This window comes from Lathamus discolor, chromosome 1 (genome assembly GCF_037157495.1).
Source record: "Lathamus discolor isolate bLatDis1 chromosome 1, bLatDis1.hap1, whole genome shotgun sequence".
Taxonomy (NCBI): domain Eukaryota; kingdom Metazoa; phylum Chordata; class Aves; order Psittaciformes; family Psittacidae; genus Lathamus; species Lathamus discolor.
In genome coordinates this window covers 115196632-115220332 of record NC_088884.1, presented here as the reverse complement: position 1 = coordinate 115220332, position 23701 = coordinate 115196632, and the positions used below count along the sequence as shown (strand labels likewise).

The 23701-nt window shown below is 40.2% G+C and overlaps 1 protein-coding gene across 8 annotated transcripts in view; it reads left to right on the top strand.

Moving 5' to 3' along the window:
* PDLIM5 (PDZ and LIM domain 5) overlaps positions 1-15990 on the top strand; it is a 124812-nt gene extending 108822 nt beyond the window's left edge. For 7 of the 8 annotated variants that reach the window (XM_065691700.1, XM_065691687.1, XM_065691684.1 and 4 more), the window contains 5 exons: positions 1211-1385; positions 6929-7109; positions 8103-8223; positions 12081-12196; positions 12819-15990. In XM_065691700.1, the coding sequence (XP_065547772.1) occupies positions 1211-1385; positions 6929-7109; positions 8103-8223; positions 12081-12196; positions 12819-12908 (683 nt within the window). In that variant the 3' untranslated portion in view covers positions 12909-15990. The other variant, XM_065691714.1, reaches the window with a different exon arrangement.
* The last annotated feature ends 7711 nt before the right edge of the window (positions 15991-23701 follow it).

Genomic DNA, 23701 nt, shown 5'->3' with positions numbered 1-23701 from the left:
CAAACAGTTTTTCATCTTTTCCCTGAAAGATGACATGAAAGGTGAAAGAGGAAGACTACCACAAAGGTTAACAGCCTCACAGAAACTATTTTTTTTTTTTTTTTTGCAAAGCTACCAAATGCTGAATATATCCTGAATGCTCTTGTTTTGAAGAGCTGTATCATTGCAACAGAAGCATCATCCTGTGCTGTCCGATATCTCTGTCATTGCTTGAATTTCTACTCGGATCTTAATTTTGCTTTTTGATTTACAAGGTTTAGTATGGCTGCACTAATGTCAGGACACAGAGTAAACACGGTTTCTCTTGCCTGTGGTTACGAACAAAAGGTTATGGAAATCTGAGGGGATTTTAGCATACTTGAAAAAGTTACTCCCCAGGAATAACTGCTCCTATAAAACCGTGTTGCTGTAGCTTTTCTGTTACCAAGGTGCATATATCAATAGAGGAGAAAGGAAAGCAGAGGACTGTTTCTTCATTACCCATGGCAACAGTATCATCTGTGCCTTTCATTTTTGTAAATGCATTTTTCATACTCCATAAAAGCTTGTGACTATTCTACGCCTCTAAAAACCTGAGCACAAATGGAAGTCTGTGGATGTATACATTTCTGAAAAGTCAGGTTTTTATTTGAGTCATAACTTTTATAAGAGGATGTGAACATGGCCTTTGGCGTGCTTCAGAATGGCAGTATCTAGTGATCTAGGCTGGTGTTTAGATTCACTTTAGAAATATGTTTTCCTTATGCAGTACTGCTTTTTAAGTTCCTGTACATGTTGTATTGAATGTGTACTTTTGTTTAATCTGTTAGTAATGACGTATGATGTATTGCACTTACTGTAAAATGTTTTGAGTAGGTATGTCATGTTCTCCTGTCTCTGTTCAAACACTGATACTCTTGGTGTCAGCTTTTGTGTCTAAAGCAAAATAATACCTTCATGGGTTCTATATTCTTTTGCCTAACTTCTTCAATATGTTGAAATTTGTCCAGTCCTTCTGCAAGTTACCAAAAATCACTTTGTGTTATTTCACAGGCATTTCATAAAGTAGGTGAGGACTTACTTGGTGAGGGAGGGGGGGAAATAAGTGCTTTTTAATTTGTTCCTTTAAGTAGGCAGGTATACAGTGGACAAATATGTTAGGCAAATGTTGATGGTTGCTTGTATTTCAAGATAGTTTACTTGGCACTGAAAGATGGTCTTCTTTCCCCAGCTCCTGTCAGTGGATGGACATCAAATAGTGTTAAACCACCTGGAACGGCTGCTCCTAGTGAAAAACCTGCGACAGCACCCCAGCTAAATGAGCAAGACACGTTGGTTCAGAGGGCAGAGCATATTCCAGCAGGAAAGCGTACTCCTATGTGTGCACACTGTAATCAAGTAATTAGGTTTGTATCTGTGTGCTGGGTATACTCTTTGCTGTGTAAAAAACCCGTTTGGGTTGCCAGGCCCAAAGAGTGGTGGTGAATGGAGTTAAATCCTGTTGATGGCTGGTCACAAGTGGTGTTCCCTAGGGTTCAGTAGTGGGGGGGGAAGTTCTCTTAAATATCTTCATCAATGATCTGGATGAGAGTATTGAGCGCACCGTCACCAAGTTTGCAGACTACACCGAATTGGGTGGTAATGTTGACCTACCTAAACGTAGAAAGGCTCTGCAGAGGGGTCTGGACAGGCCAGATTGATGAGCCAAAACCAATTGTATGAGGCTCAACAATGCTCAATTCTGGGTCCTGCACCTGGGTCACAACAACCCCATGTGACACTACAGGATATGTCCCATGTTTGCAGTGCACAGAACAGGAGAGCCTGCACTGTGTTTCACCATGGTTAAAGAAACTTGTTTGATTAGAAAACATGAGTTTGAAAAAATGAGTAGCTTTATAATTTTCATTCAGTATAATAAGCCTTTCCACCACAGGTTTTTGTAGCCTTTTGAGCCCTGGCCTGGATTCTGCATCAGAAGATGCAGCTAACTCAAATTACTTGATCTCTAGGGGTCAGCTGAGTCCAGCTTGTTTATTTCCATCAGATTTCTGTTCTGATAGTTCACTACCAGTTCAGTTAAAATTGGGTTAATATTAGAGGATGCTTTACTAACCGATCTGTGATCTTTTGGAGGATTTTTTTCCTACTTCCATTGTATATGTCAAGGAAATAAAAATACGTGACCCGAATCCCCTTGAAGCAATAGAAAAAACTATTCAAATTCCCAACATAGGTGCAGATTTTTTATTTTACTGCAAAATGGAAGATTAATATCAAAAAGGTCCACACTTGTGGGATGAGATTGGTCTGATTCATTGAACAGCTTGACCTCTATAACCATTCTGTCTGTCTGCTATTCTGACCTTTTTGTTCCCTGGCTTTTGGATTTGTGTCTAGTAAATAATAAGCAAGCAACCATGCACTGTCCTTTTTGTTACTATCACTTCAGTTTAAAATTAAGACTGAACAGAGTAAATACATTACATGCTGAATCTTTAATGCAGGAAGCTTCACAGCCTTTTGCAGTGCCTTTGTGGTTTAGCAAGGTTTGCTGAAGCTCTGTGCTGCAGGGTCTCAAAGCACAGTCAGCAGATTGTTCTTGAGCAGCCAGCATTTCCTCTCAGCCCTTAAATCACTTGCTGCTACTCTCTGCTTTTCCACCTTGATCACCACTAAAAATGAGATTAGCTGCCAGTAGGGTAGTGTACTGGTCCGTGGAGCAGCTTTTGCTCCTTTTGTGTATGCTTGAGGAGGACTACTTCATAGAATCATAGAATACCAGACTGGAAGGGACCTCAAGGGTTATCTGGTCCAACCTTTCTTGACAAAGCCTGGCCCAGACTGGATGTCCCAGCACCCTGTCCAGCCAAATCTTAAACTTGTCCAGTGTCAGGGAGTCCACCACTTCCATGAGGAGATTATTCCAGTGGCTGATTGTTCTCATTGTGAAAAATTCTCCCCTGGTGTCCAACAAGAATCTCCCTGGGAGTATTTTGTACCCATTGCCCCTCATCGTTTCCATGTGACTCTTTGTAAAAGTGGACTCTCCATCTTCTTTTAGCCACCCTTTAAATACTGGAAGTATTAAGTACTTGACAGTACTTAAGCCATTGACACCTATTGTAAGTGATACCTCTTCATGAATAGTAACTGATACTCATGTCTAACTTCTTTGTAATCTGCTGGTGGTGTTTAAATCCTTATATTTTTTCATATGTTAAATGCCACTTCAATTATTAAAAGCAAGCATTATTGCATTTGAGGATGAGTTGATGTGCATTAATGTTAAACATGCCTTGTGTTCACAGCATACAGTGGATTTGGAATATTGCAATGGCATTTTGAATTCGAGTTTTAGCATAATTACAGTTCATGCCCTCAGGTAATGCTACCACTATGAAAAGGTAGGAGGAGGATCAAGCGACATTGCATTGTTCATCTGTTTTGAAGCCAAAATGCGTTGTGGAGTTGGTTACTTTACACTCAGGCATAGAATAACCATGGCTGCTCAAGCCAAAACCATTTCTTAGAGGCATCTTATAACTTTTTAATATATCTTTAATTATTCATGCAGTGATTGTCTGAATATTCCAGTTTTTTCCAAAGCTTCAGTAAGTAAGCTTTTCTTTCCATGTCTAAACGAATCAAAGCTGGAGGCAAACTAAATTTCCCATGATCTGCTTGCTGTGATGGTCTGATAAACTTCTGACATTTCCTGATGAAGACTTCTGGTTCCCAGGCAGTCTTACCAAGTGCTGCAGTGCAGAGTTGGCTCTTCCTTTGAAGTCCAAATATGTGTTCCCTGAATCTCCGCTGAGAACGTACTTGTTGGCATGTCTGCTTGTGAATGATGAGTTGGCCATGTCATCTTTTCATACAGGTTAATTGTTTTTAAAGGGAAAAGGGAAAAATACAAATGGTGCTTCCCTTCAGCATCTCCTATACAAAAATTATTATTCTGGCATTTTCAAGTGAGGAGAAAAAGAAACTTCCCAGAATGTAGACTGCTGTATGGTTAACTGTAAAGTGATTGGTCTACTTAGCAGATGTGAGGATCCTTTTGATCTCTCTACCACTAAATTTCAGTTCTGGCTTGCTATCATAATAAAAGCCACATGGGAAGTTAGATTATTGACCTACTAACACATCATGACCATACTGATGAGGTTATATTTAGCTACAAGTGTAAAGATAGAGAAATTGTGATTGTATTCCCTGTATGTTACTTACTTCTTCCTGGTGGCCCCTATATCATTTCTGCATGCAGAACCCAGATGTTTTAGGTGGCTAATCCCAAAACCAACAAACAAAAAACCTTACTGTTTGCTTCCTTCTGTATGGTTGCTTCATGTGGTCTAGATGGTAATGCCAAAAATTTGTTCAGAAATGCTTAGCATGTCAAAGTAGCCTGGGATAGAAGCGCATTCATAGCCAACTTTTGCCTCTTTGATCATCCCATATCTTTGGATGGAAGCAACATGGGTTTTTAGCACCACCTTTAAAAAATATGTTCTAGTTGATAGAGGCATGGGGCAATTTTTATTGTTTTGGTTTGGTTTTAAATGGGGAAGGAAGGATGCAGCCATCTTCCTAATATTTCATAGCCTAGCTACTTGCTGTTAGTTGCGTAAGAGTGGGCATGCATCCCTCTTACTCAAATCAGAGCTTTAAACACCTTTTCAAATGAATACAGCAAATTAATACCTTTCATTACAGAAAGCTGTCGTTTTGATCACAAAAATGTGCAAAGACCAGGAACACCTCCAAGTTCTGGATATCACATTTTGGTGTATTTTATGTGGCAGGTGTTTATTTTTTTCTTTCTTCCATGTGCTTTGGGGCAGCTTTTAAGTCACTGGTGTCATTAAGCTGCAGCGATGGCTTGACATATTTAAAATACTGCCTGATTAAAAGCAAAATTGTATTTAGAAAGCCTTTTTCTAGACATGTGTGTGCAAGGAGCCAGCCCACTAATGGAACACCTTGGAGACATTGTGCAGGGCATGGCCACAGCTGTCTGGGGACTTTGGGAAAGAAACTCTGTAGATGCACTCTCAGGCTGTTCCCCATCCGTCTGCGTTCCTGCTCGCTGTCCTGAATGGCTAACCTCAACATGTCAGAGTTGTAAACTCTGGAGGGCTAAATGCAGCAGATGTTGTAAAAATTCCTTCCTCTCCTGTTGCTAGTGTGCTTTCTTTCCATTGCAGAGGTAACCGAGCCTATTGTTTCAGCGCAGATGGCCAGAAACTCAATCCTACCTGGAGCCAGGAGAGCCTCTTTGGTGTCAGCCCTGCGTTAATGAATCTGTTAAATTAGCCTGTGCTGACACGGCGCACTGAGAGCACTTGTTGTACATAAGGGCTTGTATTGTTTGATCAGTACATAACTGAAAGGGCATTGATGTAAAAAGGTGCTTGTAGAGCAGTGAGAGGGTATCAGGTTAGGTCAGTGTTTGCACTGCTCAGGCATCCGCTGGGAGTGGGGGCCAGAGAGCTGTGCTCGACCCTAGCTCCCTCCTTAAAGGGCTATGAGCTGCTCTCCGGCAGACTTTTTCACTGCTTTCTCTCCCGTATCAGAGGTGAATAGAAGAAACTGTTTCAGATTAAATATGTTCATCATCTCAGATGGTGTGTGAGTTGTCCGAAAACTGTTTGAGGCACTTATCTTTGACTTCTTATCCTGTTGAAAATCCATAGCAGCTCCAGAGAAAATGTGGAAGAGGAACGAATATAATTACCCCCTACTCACGATGGAGTTGCCCTCTGTCCTCTGCCCACTAAAGTCAATATAACCCTGGAAGCAGATTTTGAGGGGTTTTTTTATTTCTCTATTATTGTTGCTTTGTTCACATGAAAATCTTATCTTACACAAAAATGTTCTCGTAGCTTACTCAATTTCCAAAGAAATGTTTAGCAACGGCTTGGTGGTATTAGTACCTTACGCTTTTCGTGCAGTGAAGTATTAGATCGAAAAAGAAAAAAAAGATGTGTTACTGAAAAGATATCATCTTTATTGGTCTTCAAAAATGGGAAATCTGGTGGGGGAGATGAACTTGAATCCCAAAGTTCACCTGAAACCTAAAATTTGAAAGGTTGAGTATTGGTGGGACCTTAGAGGCACCTCATTAAATATGTTCATTAAAGAAATTAGCATGCAAAATATGTTTTCAGATGAACACAGGTAGAGTGATATACGCCTGGGATTTATGAGTTACAAACTGAGATTTTTTTGTTGACTAAGAAAAAGACAGTTTATCTCGTCTGTTAACCTTGTTGTATTAGTCACACAAACGCTACTAGAAGCATCATCATTTTGTGTTTGCAAATAATAGAGGAGGCTCTGTATTTGGAAAATACGGTCCTATTTTAACTGTCTTTTGACAGAAAAGAAAAAAAATAAACACCAATAACTGGGATGGGTTATCCTGTAACAAATTTGTTGGATAAGGACGGTGATTGAATTTTTGTCTCGCGAGAAACAGATGTTATCAGCTCTTAATGGAGGCAAGTCTACATATATTTGTGTGCTTGATACAAATGCAAGCTGAGAGTGGATCATATCACTGCATCAAATATCTCTTTGCAGTAGATGGAAATAATTGGGAACACAAGAAACATCCTTCTTGTTCTCCTTTTCCCTAACCTCCACTTCAGCACTGTATTTAATGTAGTTTTTAAATTAAGATTTCTGAAATGCAATGAAGCGAAGAGAATTCATATTTATTGCGGTCAGGTGTTTCTGGGAGATGGTTCAATGGGAATAAATACAGTCAACACTGGATGCTTACTCGAAGTCTGTAGAGGGAAAGTGGGATGAAGTGGTTTATGTTTGTGAACTGTGTAGTAATGGCACAGAAGTGTCATTGTTAATAGGTTAAGCCTATTAACAGCTTTTGCAGGAGCCAACCCAGGGGCATTAGCTGACAAAGTCTCTTCTTTCTAATCAGAGGACCCTTCTTGGTGGCTTTGGGGAAGTCATGGCATCCAGAGGAGTTTAATTGTGCTCATTGCAAAACGTCCATGGCTTACATTGGTTTTGTGGAAGAGAAAGGGATGCTTTATTGTGAGGTCTGCTATGAGAAGTTCTTCGCCCCCGAGTGTTCAAAGTGCCAGAGGAAGATTCTTGGGGTAAGTGACTAGCAAGTGACCCACTTCTCAGTGGGAACAATAACCACAATGTCATTGCTTCTCTGTAGTGAAATTCCCCTTTATCTGACAGAGTTTGCATTCTTCCAGATATAATCTGACATACCTTTTCAGCTCCAATCACACACAGAATATGTTTTTGGCTCTTCCAGTGTTGTGCCTTTTCGGTCTCTTTGAGAAGCTGCAGTCTTCTCGGCACTTCAGATTCAGCTCCTGTATTTGTGAAGCTGTTCTGCAGCTGTGGTGATTTACTAGGTTTTCTTGAGCAAAATTTAATTGGCAGCTCTTTACAGAACTGGGGGGGCAGGGTGAGTGTGTGTGTAATAAATAATGCTCTTCAGCTGAACTGAGCACTGCAGAACTTGCTGGTTGGCTAGACGTGAAGTACTGAACTATTCCCAGGGGTAATGTAGATAGAAAGACACGTTATCAACACCAATATTGCTAATTTGAGCCCGCCAGCTGATCATCCACTGCTCTACTGCAAACAGCAATGTGTCTGGACTCTTGTCCAGGGCTCTGCAGGGCTCTGACAGCACAATTCTCAAGTCATATTTGGCACTACTGCACCTTCCGAAACAACACAGAGCAATCGTAATTTTCTACATGATGTTTTCTGTTAACTATTCACAGACTTGAGGAGACGTCAGAGATGCTGCTTTTCTTATTTCAGGGGACTGTTGTGAGATCCTAATTAAAATGGAAAGGGTGAACAAATGAGCTGTTAAATCTGTCCAGCTCTACATTGAATCTTCCAAAAAGTGAAAGGCTGCTTATGACAAACAAGGGGATGTACTGTAAATAAAGCACTTTGTTAAGTTTAACATCAGCAGAAATTGCATGTGCAACCCGTTTTCAAAGTAACAGTAGGAAACAAAATATTCTTGAGACGAATCAAGTGTGGAGGCATGGTCACCACAGTCTAGTCATCACTTCAAAATAATGTGTTAATAACACGTTTTCTAATCCCCACAGGAAGTAATAAATGCTTTGAAACAAACTTGGCACGTTTCCTGCTTTGTGTGTGTGGCCTGTCATAACCCCATCCGCAATAATGTCTTCCACTTAGAAGATGGCGATCCCTACTGTGAGACGGGTAAGAAGCAGCACACCCAAGTTTACTGCAGCTGTGTGGGGAAGGAAAGGAGAGCTCAATAAGGCTGGAAAAGAAAAACGATTCCTTTTTCTTAAGCTTCGCTTCAGAAGCAGCTCTCCAGAAAATTTGTGTAACTCTGATGTGTCAGTTCAAAGCAGCATCAAACACTGTAGACACTTCCAAGTTAGCAGGAGAAGTTGGTGACAATCTTTTCACTGGCTTCAGCAGGAGCAGGCTTCTTGTCACTGGTTTTACTGGTTGTTCCTGTTAAGCCCTCAGCTGTCAGTACCAGTGATACAGCAATGTTAATTTTGGGGTGACTTTCTGGTTGACTTTAATCTGGAATTTATGTAAATCTCCTTATTTACTAAACCACCAAATGCCAGTGGAGTAATGTGTTTCATTGTGAATAGCTTTACTTACAGCCGGGAGGGACTTCCAAGAGTAAGCAGTCTGCCCAGGAAGTTTTTTGCAGGATCAGGGATAACATCTGTTGAACATAAGCTTGGGATAAAAAAAAAAAACAACAGGCTGTTGGGGGAATACAGTGATATGATTATAGCACTTGAAAGCCTGATGAGCAATATTACATGAAAGATGTGGCTTAGAAGTTCGGAGGGACTCTGTTTTGGTTTTTAGCACTTCCAGCTAATCGTATCTTTTTATTAGTATGAAGTTTTTATTTATGTTGGTTTCCTCACTTGCTTAAAACTTTCCATGTAGCCTTCTGGGGTTGGAAGGAAAAAGATAGTATTTGTAAAACAATTCCCACAAAATTGAAAAGAAAGAAAATTGTATCAAAATTGTCTATTTTCACACTGCATGATATTTACATCTGTGTTAGAACCATCAGTCAAACCTTTTCTGTTTTCCCTGTAGTTTAAGTAGAGATGGAAGTAGATTGGCCGGGAAAAGATTTAGCATAACATCCTGGCAACCTGTTTAGAGCTAAGATTTCCTTTTGGATCAATCCCGCAGTTGTTCACAGTGGGTGCCATGGAGAGTGCTAGGTATAGAAAGGATGAGGAAAGCAGGCAAAATGTATCTAAAATTTATCTGTCAGAGTGGCTGTAATAAGGTGTTGGCAGATACGGAAGGACGCAGTAGGTTATTGCTAATTCAGTGACATGAGTAGGGTAATGTATTGCTCCTATTGAATTCATGGAGCAGCAGAGGAAACAGATACATGAGCAGCATCCTCCAGTGTGACAGCACGGTGAAATTTCATCCTGGAGCAATCCGAAGCCCTTAATCTTACAACCATTTGATGATTCAAAAATAGTACTGAAGGAATCAATAACTCCCCTTGGGGTGGAAAGCTCGTGACCAAGTTTGTTCTGCTAATATTGAATTCTTGTTCCTGCCACCAAATGACCCGTATGTTGTGTGGTGCATTGATTTGTGCTACTGTTACAACTTCCTTGCTCAAATGCACACTTTTCTTTACTGTGATGAAACTGGGATAAAAATATCAATATGCTTCTCACAAAGTTTATTTCTGAGATAGAAGGTTTCTATCACAACTTAATGTAGGTACATTCTGTGAGGTGTTATTGGCAGTGACACATTGTAATGGCCATGGCTTTCTAAGTAGATGGTAATTTGAGATATATTTGTTCTTCAAAGACTTCCAGTCTAGCTGGAGCTAAGAGTCTATGACTAATTTTAAAGGAATAAGGAGTAAATGTCATTGCCAACTTTCCTTCCTAGTCAAAGGAACATTCTAATTTTAAATCTATGTTTGAAATTATAACAGCATTAGCTATTAGTATTAAGGGGGGTTTAATCTGCAAAATGTTCTGGGTTTGGATGTCAATGCTAAATTAAATTAAAAGTGCAGATATCTACAACTTTGAACTTTAAGTGCAGAGTTAGTAATCTAGTTTTGAAAATGCTTTGTGCGGGAAGCATTGATATGTGACTGTATGAGAAGTCTGCTTTGGAAGGCTTCTATGGTATCACAATTCAAGCATGCAAAGGAAAGCTGATGCCCTTCAGTCTGCCTTATCTATTGCCCTTTCTTCAGAAGAAAAGCCAATAAACTTATCAACACAAGCCACAGCTAACTTATAAAGGGCTTTAACTACTGGCACCAGGAAAATATCACTGAAAGAAGAATCTGTGTATGAACACAGATGCAAAGAGCTGAAACAGTATGGTCATGAGACTGTGTCCTTCAGGGGGTTTGCACAGATGTGTCCTACCATTTCACATTTTTATCGTCTGCTGCTTAAACACTTGCAAATTCATCCCAATAGCACAAATTAAGGAAGGCAATCAAGGAAGCTGTTTCTTGCCACTGGCAGCCATCAAGGGCTTTGCTTTTCCAGAACACTTGTGTTCCCCATTCTTCTGAGATGCCTCCTACGGTTATGCTTTTTGAGGTCATCATACAAAACACCGTCTTACTGAACAAAAAGAGGACGTTTTTTCTTGGGCTTGACACACGATAAAGCCTCTGTTGGCTCTCCTGCAGTAGTTACTAGAGCTTCAGCACATCTGTATAATCTGGTAGAGAAACAAAATCTCCTTGTACCCTGTGTGCCACTCCTTATAAGTCTCCTTGAAAACAATTCCTGGTATCTAATTTCCCTATCAAAGTCAGACTGTTACTATTAAGGATGGAGTCCAAAGCTTCATTATGGTTGCCACTCTGTTCTTAAGTTCGTCTTACGAAGATGTAATGTTGCATGACATTATGTATTTGCTATGGTAGCGTGCCAGTTCCAAATTCTTTCATTTTATAGCACTCATGCTGTTGTCTTCTGTGCAGGAACATAGCATTTCCTTCTTAGAATGGGGTGGTTGAGGGTCGAAATAAGTAGAAAAGACCAGAAAACCTGGGGTAAAATTTAGGTCTGCACTGGCAGACAGCAAAGGGCTGTGGTGACTTGCAGCCCCTGAGATGGCTCTATGCACAGAAAAATGCGTGCCACACACTGAGGCCATGGGGATGGCTGTGGATGTCAGTGCCTCCCACCCAGTTTTATCCATGCATTTTATCTTGTTAGTCTGCCCTGCTCTCTCTTTTTCAAGCTCTGCAGTCAGTGAGGAATATGAACAATTCGGTGCCCTTTGTTTTGGTCCCTTTTCCCTGAGACTGGTGGAGGAACTTTTTTCTGCTGGCTCCAGGGTAGCCTCCAGCATCGCCAAGTCAATCTTGTGCCTAAAAATGTGTGGTGCAAATGCACTTCAGTTGATGGCAGTCACTAAGAACCACCCGAACACCTTACTGATACTTTTCATTAGAGGCCTCTGGTTTGGTTTTGGTTTGGGTTTTTTGTGGCGAGTTTTTGGTTGGTTGGGGTTTTTCAAAGCCATAATAAACTCCATTGACTAGAAAATTGTTCTGGCTTGATCTGCATTGCTGCTGTTTAGGACAGATGCCTAACGATTGCATGATTGTGTGTGGTGCATTCTGGGGCAAATATTGTGCCAGAATGTAGGCAGGCTCTCATTACTTGCTGAGGTCTGTCCTGTGAACAGCCAGGGTGTGCTTTCAAGGCAGAGGTGGAGAGAACGTAAGGAGCACACAGAGCCCACACAAGTGCTCTTGCATTTGTGTGGCACACAAATTTCCCTACCTTGAGTACGCTATTGATCTCAAGGAAATGAAACACCAGAAAGATGGAAGCATTGCTCACTTGAAAGGGTAAGGAGGGGGCTGAGAATTGAATTAGCAAGGAAAGGAGGGCATCCTGGTCTCTTGATCTAGGAGCTCTTTGCTCAGGGTACCCAGTATTACAAAACTCAACTAGTGTAAACCCACTGCCATTGAAAGAAAAGCACAATGGTTTCAAAGGTCTTGCTTTTCTGCGGATGCTTCAGCTTTAAAATCTGATTGTATTTGTTTGCAGATTACTATGCCCTCTTTGGTACTATGTGCCATGGCTGTGAATTCCCCATTGAAGCTGGAGACAGGTTTCTTGAAGCTCTGGGCCACACTTGGCATGACACTTGCTTTGTATGCTCAGTAAGTAAAACTAATGTACATTTTAAACAAACCCGTGGCAGCAGTGCTTGTGCTAACCTGACCAATGTGGGAGTTAACAGCTATAGCCTCTTTCAGTCCTCTGAGTCCAAACAAAAAGCACTTTCCCAGTTATTTGGAAGGTGTGTTGCTATTGTGAGCCTTTGGCACCGGTCCAGAGGAGTTGGCCTGTGTCGCAGCCATGTGTCCTGGCATTTAACCCTTGATTTAACCCTTCTTCATGGCAAGCTTTGAAGGCCGTACAAGAACAGGCTGTGTTTTGATATAAAGACACTGTAGCCAAAATATCACCTGCTAATATTGTGTGACCAAAAAAACCACCCCAAACCCCAGTCCTAATGATTGGGTTTCTTTTTAAATGCTGAACCTCACGCTGCTCCCAGTTAAGAGCTTGCTGACTTAAAGAAAGAAAGGTTATGCTTACATCAACCATTAGTATTTCATCAAAAAGAATGTCCCTAAGAAAAATGTAATAATTCTTACTCTTTGAATATATTTGTGCACAGATGCCATGGTTTAGCATTCTGAATAATGTATGGTGTAATTCCTTCCTCTGAATTGGATGATCTTTTACCTTTTTTTTTTTTTTTCCATCCCATTTCAGGTATGTAATGACAGCTTGGAGGGTCAGACTTTCTTCTCCAAGAAGGACAAGCCACTGTGCAAGAAACATGCTCACTCTATCAACATCTAATGCATGTAGCTCATCTCGTGTAACAAATGTACTGAGCAGAAAGAAAGGTTAAAATGTCCATGTTCAATAATTGGTTAAAATTATTTATCTATGATTTTCTGGAGTGGAAAAAAATGTAGAAACTTGTGGAGGGGGTTCTACACAAATTTAAAATGTTTATCAATTATATGGGTTTCCTTCATAAAAAGATAGGAATCAGGGAACTGCATCCAAGCCAAACAATTGGAGTGCCTTTACCTCTACATTTGGCACGTTAGTGTATTGGTTTCATGATGTTATGACCACATTTATATCTGCTTCACTATGAGAAGTGAAGCATCTGTAAAAATAAATACTGTTATTAGAAGTCTTGGGTTTGCTGCTATTCAACAAATAAAAAGAGATTGGCTTCAGCAGTTCAGATCACTTTACTGCAATGTCATTTGCAGTGTGTCTAGAAGTGTTGCAGCTAAACTCCAATAAAAGGAATTCAAAGCAACGTTAATATTACAAGGAATATAGACTTCAACTGATATTTTTAACTGATACTCATATACATGATGAAGTCTCCTGCACAATTACATGTACCTGTGCCTTTGCAGTTAAATCTCTGATGAATCTGCAAAGGACAGAGATTTTTACAAAGCAGTTACATGGGGTGGTGTCTGTGCTGGTGAACAAGAATAGTTTAGAAGATGGTACTTAGAATAAATCATAAATGGGATACTCTTGCTTCTTCCTTAACTACCAGAATACTAGCCAAAATTCTGGTGTTCTGGTGTACTAACATAATACTAGCCAAAAAAACCTTGCTAGTGAAGGTATGTTTGACAGGATGCAAATGTCAGAGCAGATCTTAAAAATAAGGAAGCGGGGAATTACACTCTTATGTTCGCAGTTCAGATTTTAGATAGTTTTAAGTGCCTTGGAAAAGGGAAATTGCACTGAATCTGCACGCAACAGGTTTATATCCAGAATGTGAGACTCTGGTGTTGAATGAGGGAGACTGCTGAAGTGCAACTGAGGACATTGTTTTTCTCTCAGTACATTCTTTACCATGTAGCTCATGAATATGTGTATTGGTGATGTGCCAGGTAGTATACCGAAGACTTGCTTTCTTGCTCAGCTGGTATGATTTTTTTTATTAGTTTAGGTTCTATTTGTCTCTCTTCCTTCATGTGTAGGGAATATAATGACTAATATAATATTGAGTTAGGCAGCTCAGTATCTCTCAGTTCTTGCAAAGGAGCAGAGAGACAATGCTGTCATCATGCATTTACTGCAAGCCAGGAGATGTAGCCATTTCTGTGGCTTGATATGGATTTTGCCTCCATACAGAGAGTCAGTGCAAGACCTGTGCACCAGCTAGGTCCCACTTAGGGATAGGGATGGTGTTGGTAGGGAATAGAGAGGGAAGAGGTGGTGACCCTTGGCGTGGGGTGAATGTCACACTAGCAAAGTTGCACAACAGGGAAGGGGGCCCTCTTGGGGCCAGATCAGATTCCTGAAGGAAAATGAATTTACTTGCTATTTAATTCAACTGGGATATCACAGCTGAATCATTAGTCTTTACCGCTCTTTCCAGTAGACATTAAAAGTAAGCATTTGCTGATTTTGTTGTTTTGGGGTTGGTTTTTTTTGTTGTTGTTGTTGTTGGTTTTTTACTAATACAGAAGACAGGTTTATGCATAAAACCATGTGGAAAATCGCAAGAAATTGCCATGGTTGAGTGAAGCAATTTTAACAAGGAACGTCGACAAAAGTTGGGGGGGGGAGGGGGCACTAAAATTCCTACTACCTAAAATTCCTAAAAGAAATTCCTACTAAAATTCAATACTACCACATCTCTTTAACTTCTGGTGGTACGGAAGAAATGGCATAAAGCTGTTTAAAATGTTTACACTCTTGCAGATGTGTTCTTTCATGAGTTTGGCTGAAAATCAGAGGGGTAGAAGCAGACTGGACAAGATACAGTAATATATGAGCCAAGTTGCTTTTGAAATTAGGTGAAATGGGGAGAAATGAGGCTTAGAGGGTAGGTTTCAGCGGAACTACATTGCACATGCATGAGGAAAGAGAATGGGAATGCACAGGATAAGGCGTTCAATTATTTCTGCAATAAAAACCTTTCTGTTTTAAAGTAGGGTAGAAACTTCTCATTTTGTCATCGTCCTTAAGATCAAATTGAATTTTGTTTAGTTTTATAATTTTAATTGGACTTATACTTCTTCATCTATAAACTCTAGGGATTGAAATTTTGCAGTCAAGAATGAATTTGAGGACAAAAGCCTGGAAGGCTCCAATAGTACTGCTTCATTTAGCTGCTTTGCCTTTTAATTTCTGCTTTTATCTATTTGTTTAAAATTTAAAAGGAAGCATAGAGTTGCTGATACATAATAATATTTAATGGCTCTACCAAATTATATAAATCAACTAAAAGGAGCATAATTTTTATTGTTATTTTAATAAGTGAGATTTTAGTAGAGCACTTTATAATAATGCCATATATCTCACTGAATATTTATTATCTGTTTTTTGTTTAGGACTATTTCATACTAGTATCTTTGGGTTTTATTTGTAAGCCTGCATATTTACCTCTAGAATTTGCTGGTGTGTGTGTGTATGTGTTCATATATACCTCTCTATACATGCACACATATGCATGTACATTGGGAGATATACATATATATGCACATGCACATGTGTATTTAACTGCAGAATTGACATAGCAAAAAATCAGCACCCTTCTATCACCATTTGGGGATTTAGTGAGATTCCCAACTACTTTTCATACAACACATATACAGCATTCATGTTTTGAGGGAATGTTAGAAAGTCAGGAGAGATATGTTATTAACCTAACTACTGTAGTTTTTTGCATGCATTTTTCAGTCAGTAATTATTTTTCTTCCAAAAAATTATTTTTTTCTGCCTGTAAGAATACTGGGTTTAATTCTGTTTGAAGGTAGAAAGTCTGTATAAATTAATAATTGAAACATCACAACAGTTTCAGTATATTGTAGCTAAATAATTCAGAATTATATGTAAATATAAATGCTTAATATAACAATGCAATAAACTTGAAAGCAACAGTGAGTTGAAATGTGTGTTGATCTCTTCAGTTGCGTACCTGTTTCTTCATGGAGCGACTTGCATCATCTAGCCATACAAGTGGCTTCGCAAACAAGAGTAAGAAGGGGAGCTATGTGAATTCACAGATTCCTTGTTTGAATTTAATATTTTTTTCTCATTATTTTATGCTAAACCACCAGCTGTAAAGTCCTGGTGATTTCCTTGCTTGTGTTTAATAGTCTTGAGCATCAGTTTTGGCTGTTCACATCTGCAAATTTAATTATAATTAAAAACCAAACAAACCCAACACAAACCTCCAAACTCTCTGTTCTCAGTTGTTTTGTGGTTGCTGGATGTTTTTTTTCCTGAATCATAGGTACTAAAGGAAAGTTATGATTGTACACATGAATAGGTATTATTTGTGTTGCTTGTTCTTCAGATTTTTGGGGTATAATGGAGGTTTGCTTTACAGTAAAGGACCTGGAGGTCCTGGTGGACACCAAGTTGACCATGAGCCAGTGATGTCCTCTTTGTGACAAGAAAGACCACCAGCCTCCTGCCGTCCATTAGGTGGAGCGTTATCAACAGCATGAGGGAGGTGATCATCCTTCTTTGCTCATTCTTGGTGAGACACATTTGGAATGCTGGGTCCAGTGCTGGTCTCACCAGTACAAGAGAGATGTGGACATACGGGAGTGAAGAGCTAGAGCTTGGAGCATTTGTCACACATGGAGGAGCTGAGAGCTGGTACTGTTTAGGCTGGAGAAGAGAAGGCTCAGGGGACATCTCATACATGTGCACAAATACTTGGAGGGAAGAGTAAAGGAGATGGAGCCAGACCTGGCAAAGTGGTACTTAGTGACAGGACAGTCAGGATGAGGATGTCAAACATTGTGAGGTTGTGTCAAAACTGTGAGGATGGTCAAACATTGGCACAGGTTGCTCAGAGTTTCTGTCCTTGTTGATACTTGGAACCCCACTGGACATGGCCTTTGGACTAGTCAAGGTCCCTTCGTCTCCGAACACCCGTTCCAACCTCAGTGAGTCTCTGATTCTCTTCCATTCCATCTTCCATTCTTAAGATAGAGTGGAAGATGGAAATGTGATAGTGAGCACTGTAGAATATGGAACAATGTAAAACTCAATATTAGTCAATTACTATTTATTTCCTGTTGTTGCTTCATTCTACAGACCATCTTGGAATACTTTGCAATGCTTGTTCAGAAGTGGTTAATATTTTCCTAAGTTGAGACTGTTCAAGGAAATACTGCCTACTCTGGCAAGCAATATCCAATACTGTAGCTAGCCTTGGCACACAGCAGTCTCTGCTTTCACCACGGGATACTTAAGTGTCTACTTATAACATGGCCAATTACTTCATGATAATACCAGCCTGGTAAGACTCTCCTTAGCTAAGTATCTCTTAATTAGGCAAATGAACCGTTGTTTTCTACCTTTATTTACACAAGCAAAGGAAAACACTGCACACAGCTCTATAAAATTTAGAGGCAACTTTACAGAAAGCTTGCCTCCCCTTCAGTGTTTAGGCTATGAATGAGACAAATGCACGTCTATTTGCAAACAGTATATTAAGCTCCAGAAGCCAAACTTTTAAAGGCATCAAGTCTGTATTTGACGTTTTAATGGCAAAGGTTTGGTTTCTATCAATCACAACGTCATGTAACATTAAAATGCTCTGACAAAAAAAAAAAAAGAGATCTGTCATTCATTCATTAAGATGCTGTAATCCAGTGTAAGATTTATAGGCTTTAAACTCAACGGTGTGTTTTCACAATAAATCCACTTTCACTGCTCAGCACAGAACAAATCTCTCTGTCACTCAAAATGTTTGCTGGTCAAAATGCCCAGTATGAGATCTTCAAAGGATTTCTCACAAAATTGCATATAAATCCTTTTACCAGTAAAGGCTTAATTTAGGTTCAAGTTTTACTTTCTTGGGACATTGGTTAATATCTTGTGCTCAGACAAGATCTTGGTTATATCAGAAACACATAGGGCCTAATTTATTATTAGCAGGCTGGTGTTAATTAGGGGGAATTACCAGAAATAGTTTGCTTGATGGAAATTTATTATGGGATCACACTTTACTGATGGCAAAATAGGAGTCACTGAAAGAGTGCAGCTCCTTCTCATAACCAACTAATTAATAAGGTGCCAAAATTCCTCTGAGAAGGGTTTGGTCCTAACTATGGGAACCTCACAGAGAAAGTGGTTCCTATGCAGTATTTAAAATTTAAAAGGGGAAAAGAGAGAGGAGGAAAAGCTGCCCAGCAGAAGTCTCAAAAGTGGTGTGGCTTTCTCTTGAATTTATGAAAGAAAATATTTAGCTGTGTTTCCAAGCTCGTTAAAGAATTGCTTTTCCTAGACAGAAAAACAAGAGCTAGTTTATAATCTCATTTGGTGTGCTTGAACTTGGTTTTCAGTTTTACTTGTGCAAACTGCACACTACAGCCTGTAATTTTATGAATTGGGCTTATAATGAGCTTTTATATTGCTCTTTATTGCTTGCCTGAAGGTCTTTTTCATTATTGTTTACCATGAAAGTTGAGATTGGCATAGATAGGAAACTTGCATCAGTGACCAAAAAATAAGGCAAAGTGTTCACATCTCTGATAAGCCCAAATCTAGCAGTCTCATGAAAGTTTGTCTTGGGTCAGAATGGCATGTTATAGTAAGATGGAGTGCAAGGAAAAGTGTGACTAAAAAAATTTAAAATAACCATGCTCAAATTTACGTGTGGCTGATTTGGAAAAAGTATTTTCCATAAAATCTAATTTTTTCCCCAAATATTTAGTAATAAAGCACTTTCATATTTGCACTAGAAATACCTTAAACTTTTAAAAAATATCTGTTGTTTTGAGTAAATTTTGAAAGCTTTCTCCTTATACTGAAATGAAAGATTGTGTCATTGTGCTCTAAGTAATATTCACACTTTCCATGGAATCACAGTTATTTCCTTTTCAGCACGCATGCCTTTGCTTTCCTTTTTCTTACTGCTGGGCAGTGCCATTGTTTGTTTTAAAGCATGTCAATACGAGATAATCCTGTCAGGTGTGTCCCTTATTTCTCTTTGTGATGCATCAATGAAATGTCAAATGTTCCTTTGGTAAATATAAACTTGCACTGAGTTTTGGCATGTTTTCCAAAGTGTCAAGTTTTCCCACCCAGAAGTTTCCACTGGAAAAATAACTCAAGATACTAGACCAAAGCAGTAATTATATCCCACATACATAACTCTTTCTTTCCCTTGAACTCCATTAAGCAGAAGGGAAACACATGAAGAAAAATGTAGGGCCAAAATCATTGATAACCTAAGCAGATACAGCGTCACTGATTTCAACTTATTCCCCTCCAAATTAAACATGACTGTTATCAAAGCTGTATTTAATCTTCTGCTGACATTCACCCAATGACTGAGATCAGAATAAAACTAAGTATCTGAGTGTCACAAATCTACTTGAAGGAATGCTCTCATTTGGTAGATGACAAAACAGGCGAGTAGCATGTCTATCCAGAGACAGGAGCATCACTACAAGTAAAAATCCTTCCTAACTGTATTTCGTTTCTCAAATCTCAGCTGTTCAGTTCTCTGCATGAGCAATAACAGGTTGGGTATGAAAGTGGAAATCTTTCCCTGATACAAATCTGCATACTCAAGCACCTTGCTGGTTCGATTGAATTTAATTAAATAGCTATGCATTTCTACTCAAATGTAACATAAAATTTTTGACCCTGTGCTTGGATCAATATTCTCTAAGACTTAAAAAGATGGTAAATTCATAAATAACTTGGCTCTGTATGAAAGATGAGCTATTGGCATTTTCACTAAGTGAAAATTAGATTTTACCAAATCAGAATTAAGTAAACCCTTCAAAGTGTCCATTAGGGGTGGATTGAGAATTACTCAGATCAAATTAATGGAGTGTTTGTTTTTTCAAATTCACTTCCATTATTGAAAGTGTTGATCATGACATATAAAAGCAATCACCTTTTCCTGCTGCATGCAAAGAAATTATGTTTTATAGGGAAGGATTATAGATAGATGGATGGATGGATGGATGGATAGATAGATAATTTTAATATAGGGCATGCTTTTCTTCGTATGTGCCCAGCCTCTGCTTGTTGGAGGCAGGTAGGTATTATGAAATAGAGCAGCTTCATATTTATAGCACCTAGGCCCCAATCTTGGACTTACTTACACTTGGCTTTAATCAACCCCAGTGAAATTAATCTGCTGTGTGACTTTTTTTTTCCTCATGTGGTACCCACTGACAAGCAATAAAGGATTTCTGGGAAATTCTGACCAGTGGTATGTGGAGAAGCAAATAGGTTGGGCTTTCTCAGAAATAATTCAGTGTATATCAATGAAAATAAAATGGTATTATAATAAGGATGCAAATTTGTCTTTGAATCTTGCATATTCCTCATTTCTTTATATATTTTCCCAAGTATGTGGCTGATCAAGTGCTTTTCCCCCGTTTTAACAGAACTCATGTCATAGTTGGCTAGAAGCTCCTGCAAAATCTGGAGAGATGTTAGGTTTTGGTGCTTTCCTTTTTATTTATTCCAAGTAGATGTCTGTGGTGGTGTCATGGTTTAACGCCAGCTGGCAAGTACCATGCATGACTCAGTGGAGATCAGTTTCTAGGGATGTGCTGGGGAAGCCTATGGTACCAAAAAAGTCATCAATAGCCTATTTTCTTGCTTTTAAAGTTTGTCTTTTACAAGGTTCTAGAGCTTTGGTACAGTTTTCCTGATACCACAATCATCTTCTAGGCAGTTAAATCATTGTAATAGGAGAATTCTGTATTTGTCTGCTTCATGGCAATTAGCTGTCAAGGAGTGCGGTGCATTGTGGGAGGACTGGATCACTAGCTAAACAATGTTCTGCCACTGTGAAACTGAGAGTCATAATTTGGAATGACAGAATAGGTGCAAACAGTTAAATGAACATCAATATATGAACATCAACACCACAGCTGTATCCAGGCTCCAACTCCTTTCCTTGGATAGGTCCTGTGGCTACAGAGGTCTTGTCAGAAGCAGCCAGCCAGGCCAGAGATTCATGAGAGCATGGTCTGAAAAAGGGGGAAGATCTGGCGATGGCAAGGTAAAACAGCAAGCAGGAGACAAGGATGCTCTGAAGCAGAATGCAGACTGTGTAGCTTCATGGGAGGGGACTTTCTTCCCTTCCTATTCTACATTTATATTCATCATTAAACTGTACACATTTTTCTTCTCCTTTTTTTTTTTTTTTTTCCTTGAGGTCAAATAGCTTTTTCATCTTTATGGTGTACTTGGGAGCACAAAGAAATCCTTTTCTTTCATCAGATGATCCTGGGATACCCAGAGGTTGAAGGAACTGTTGTTTAACATTACCAGTGCCAACTGCTGCTTCAAATTACACCATCCCATCCTGTGCTGTCTGGAGGCAGCAGCAGCAGCCGTATCTCAAATTCCCTCTGGACTTTGCTTCTCTGAACTTCTTCCAGCTCCTGGCATAGCCACCTCTGCTAAAGTCTATGTAGAGATTCTGCAGAGCAGTTCCATGGGACTGTGAGTGGGAAACACACCTCGAGCTGCTGCAGCCCTTGTGTACCACCAGAATCTGTGGGGAAAGAAATGGACTGGAAAATCTCATCTAATCATTAAAAGTAAGCTTTATACCCGCTGCTGTGTGCAAAGTCAGAGCTGCCCTTTTCCACACACTGTTTAAAGTGCTGCATGAGGGAGCACTGAGAGTCTGTGCTAACCCATGCCCCAGTGGAAGGGGCATCCAGCTGCTCTGGGAGCTGACTAGTTTCTGATTGATAGCTTTTTGCTTGGCTCTTGGCTAAACGAATCCATAGCTCCTTCTGATCTGGGTTATGAACCTTGTCCAGCACTACCTCAGTGCACAGATTTCATATCCTCCTCCATGTCCAGCATGTCGAAGGAGGTGATCCTGCCCCTCTACTCTGCTCTTGTGAGAGCTCACCTGGAGTATTGTGTGCAGTTCTGGTGTGCTCAACATAAACAGGACATGGAACTGTTGGAACAAGTCCAGAGGAGGGCCACGGGGATGATCAGGGGACTGGAGCACCTCCCGTATGAAGACAGGCTGAGGAAGTTGGGGCTGTTCAGCCTGGAGAAGAGAAGGCTGCGTGGGGACCTAATAGCAGCCTTCCAGTACCTGAAGGGGGCCTATAGGGATGCTGGGGAGGGACTCTTTGTCAGGGACTGTAGTGACAGGACAAGGGGTAACGGGTTAAAACTTAAACAGGGGAAGTTTAGATTGGATATAAGGAGGAAATTCTTTCCTGTTAGGGTGGTGAGGCACTGGAATCAGTTGCCCAGGGAGGTTGTGAGTGCTCCATCCCTGGCAGTGTTCAAGGCTGGGTTGGATGAAGCCTTGTGTGGGATGGTTTAGTGTGAGGTGTCCCTGTCCATGGCAGGGGGGTTGGAACTAGATGATCTTGAGGTCCTTTCCAACCCTAACTATTCTATGTTTCTATGTCAGCCAGAGATAAATAACTACATGAGGATCCACAGTTTGAGACCCTGCTGTGTCATTTTTGTCAGTGCTACCTTCTTTGGAGTTCCTGTCCATCTAGACCTCCCTACCTACATACTGCTAGGTACCAGATACGATTTGACCAAGCAGTGTCTGGTCAATGAGGATGCTGGAGGAGTGAAATGCCTCGCCTCCCTCTCACAGTCCTGGGCATCCCCTGCTTTGGCCAGGCTGGTGCTCTGGACCATGGATGGAGGAAGCCTTCAGGAGCTGCTCCTTTTCTCTCATTTAGGATTCTTTCTCCTGGTGCCTGTCCAGCCCCAGCTGGCTCTCATGGAGCAGGGTAGGAATGGTACCCCAAAGAGCACATGGCATGAACCTGCAGCATGTTTTAATGCACAAAATATTTTCTGTGTTTGGGGGTAAAAGACAGCTTAGCCCAGAGAAATTTATTTAATGACCCAAGTGATTAGGCATCAGTGTGTTCTCTGTTACTCTCAATGAACTTGGCAATGTGATTGTGTTAGATGAGCATAACACGCCCTATGGTAAAGGCTCTTTTTGTTATTATACGTAGTTTGATGCTTCAAATAATAATTTTTTTAATAAAGGGAGGGAGGAGAATAAATTTTGCTTTTGATTAATCAGCTTTTGAGGGCATTGTTCATCTCAGTCCCAGTGTAATTGAAAATTAGGATCTGCATCTCATTTAAAATGTGCCAAGAGCAGTGGGGATGGTACCTTTAGGAGGTGCTCTCATTTCGTTGTGTTGAACTGTACTGAATGAGAGTGGATTCCTATGGAAACCAGAGCATACAGAGGGGTAACTGAAGGTCCTATCTGAAGAAGACTGAATTGGAGTGCCAGAGTTCGAGGATTCCAGGTGAGAGAAAATGAGAGACAAATAGACAACTCGCACCTAGTGTGTTAATATAAGAAAATATAGAGATAGTAAAGGGATACAGTAAAGGATATTTCTGATGTTTGGTTATCTTACCAACCCCAAGGACCTTGTGAAGATGATCAGGAAACCAGCTCTGAGAATCATCATCACAGTGTGAGGTGGCAGGCTCAATCTTAGCGGGCATCCCTGTGGAGGCAACATTGACCTGGGTGGTATGAGGTTCTGCCTCTCAGCATCGCATGAGGTTCGGGCTTTTATACTGATAAAAATGCACACTCATTCTGGCGCAGGGGACCAGCCTACATTGGAAGAAGTGGCCAGCAA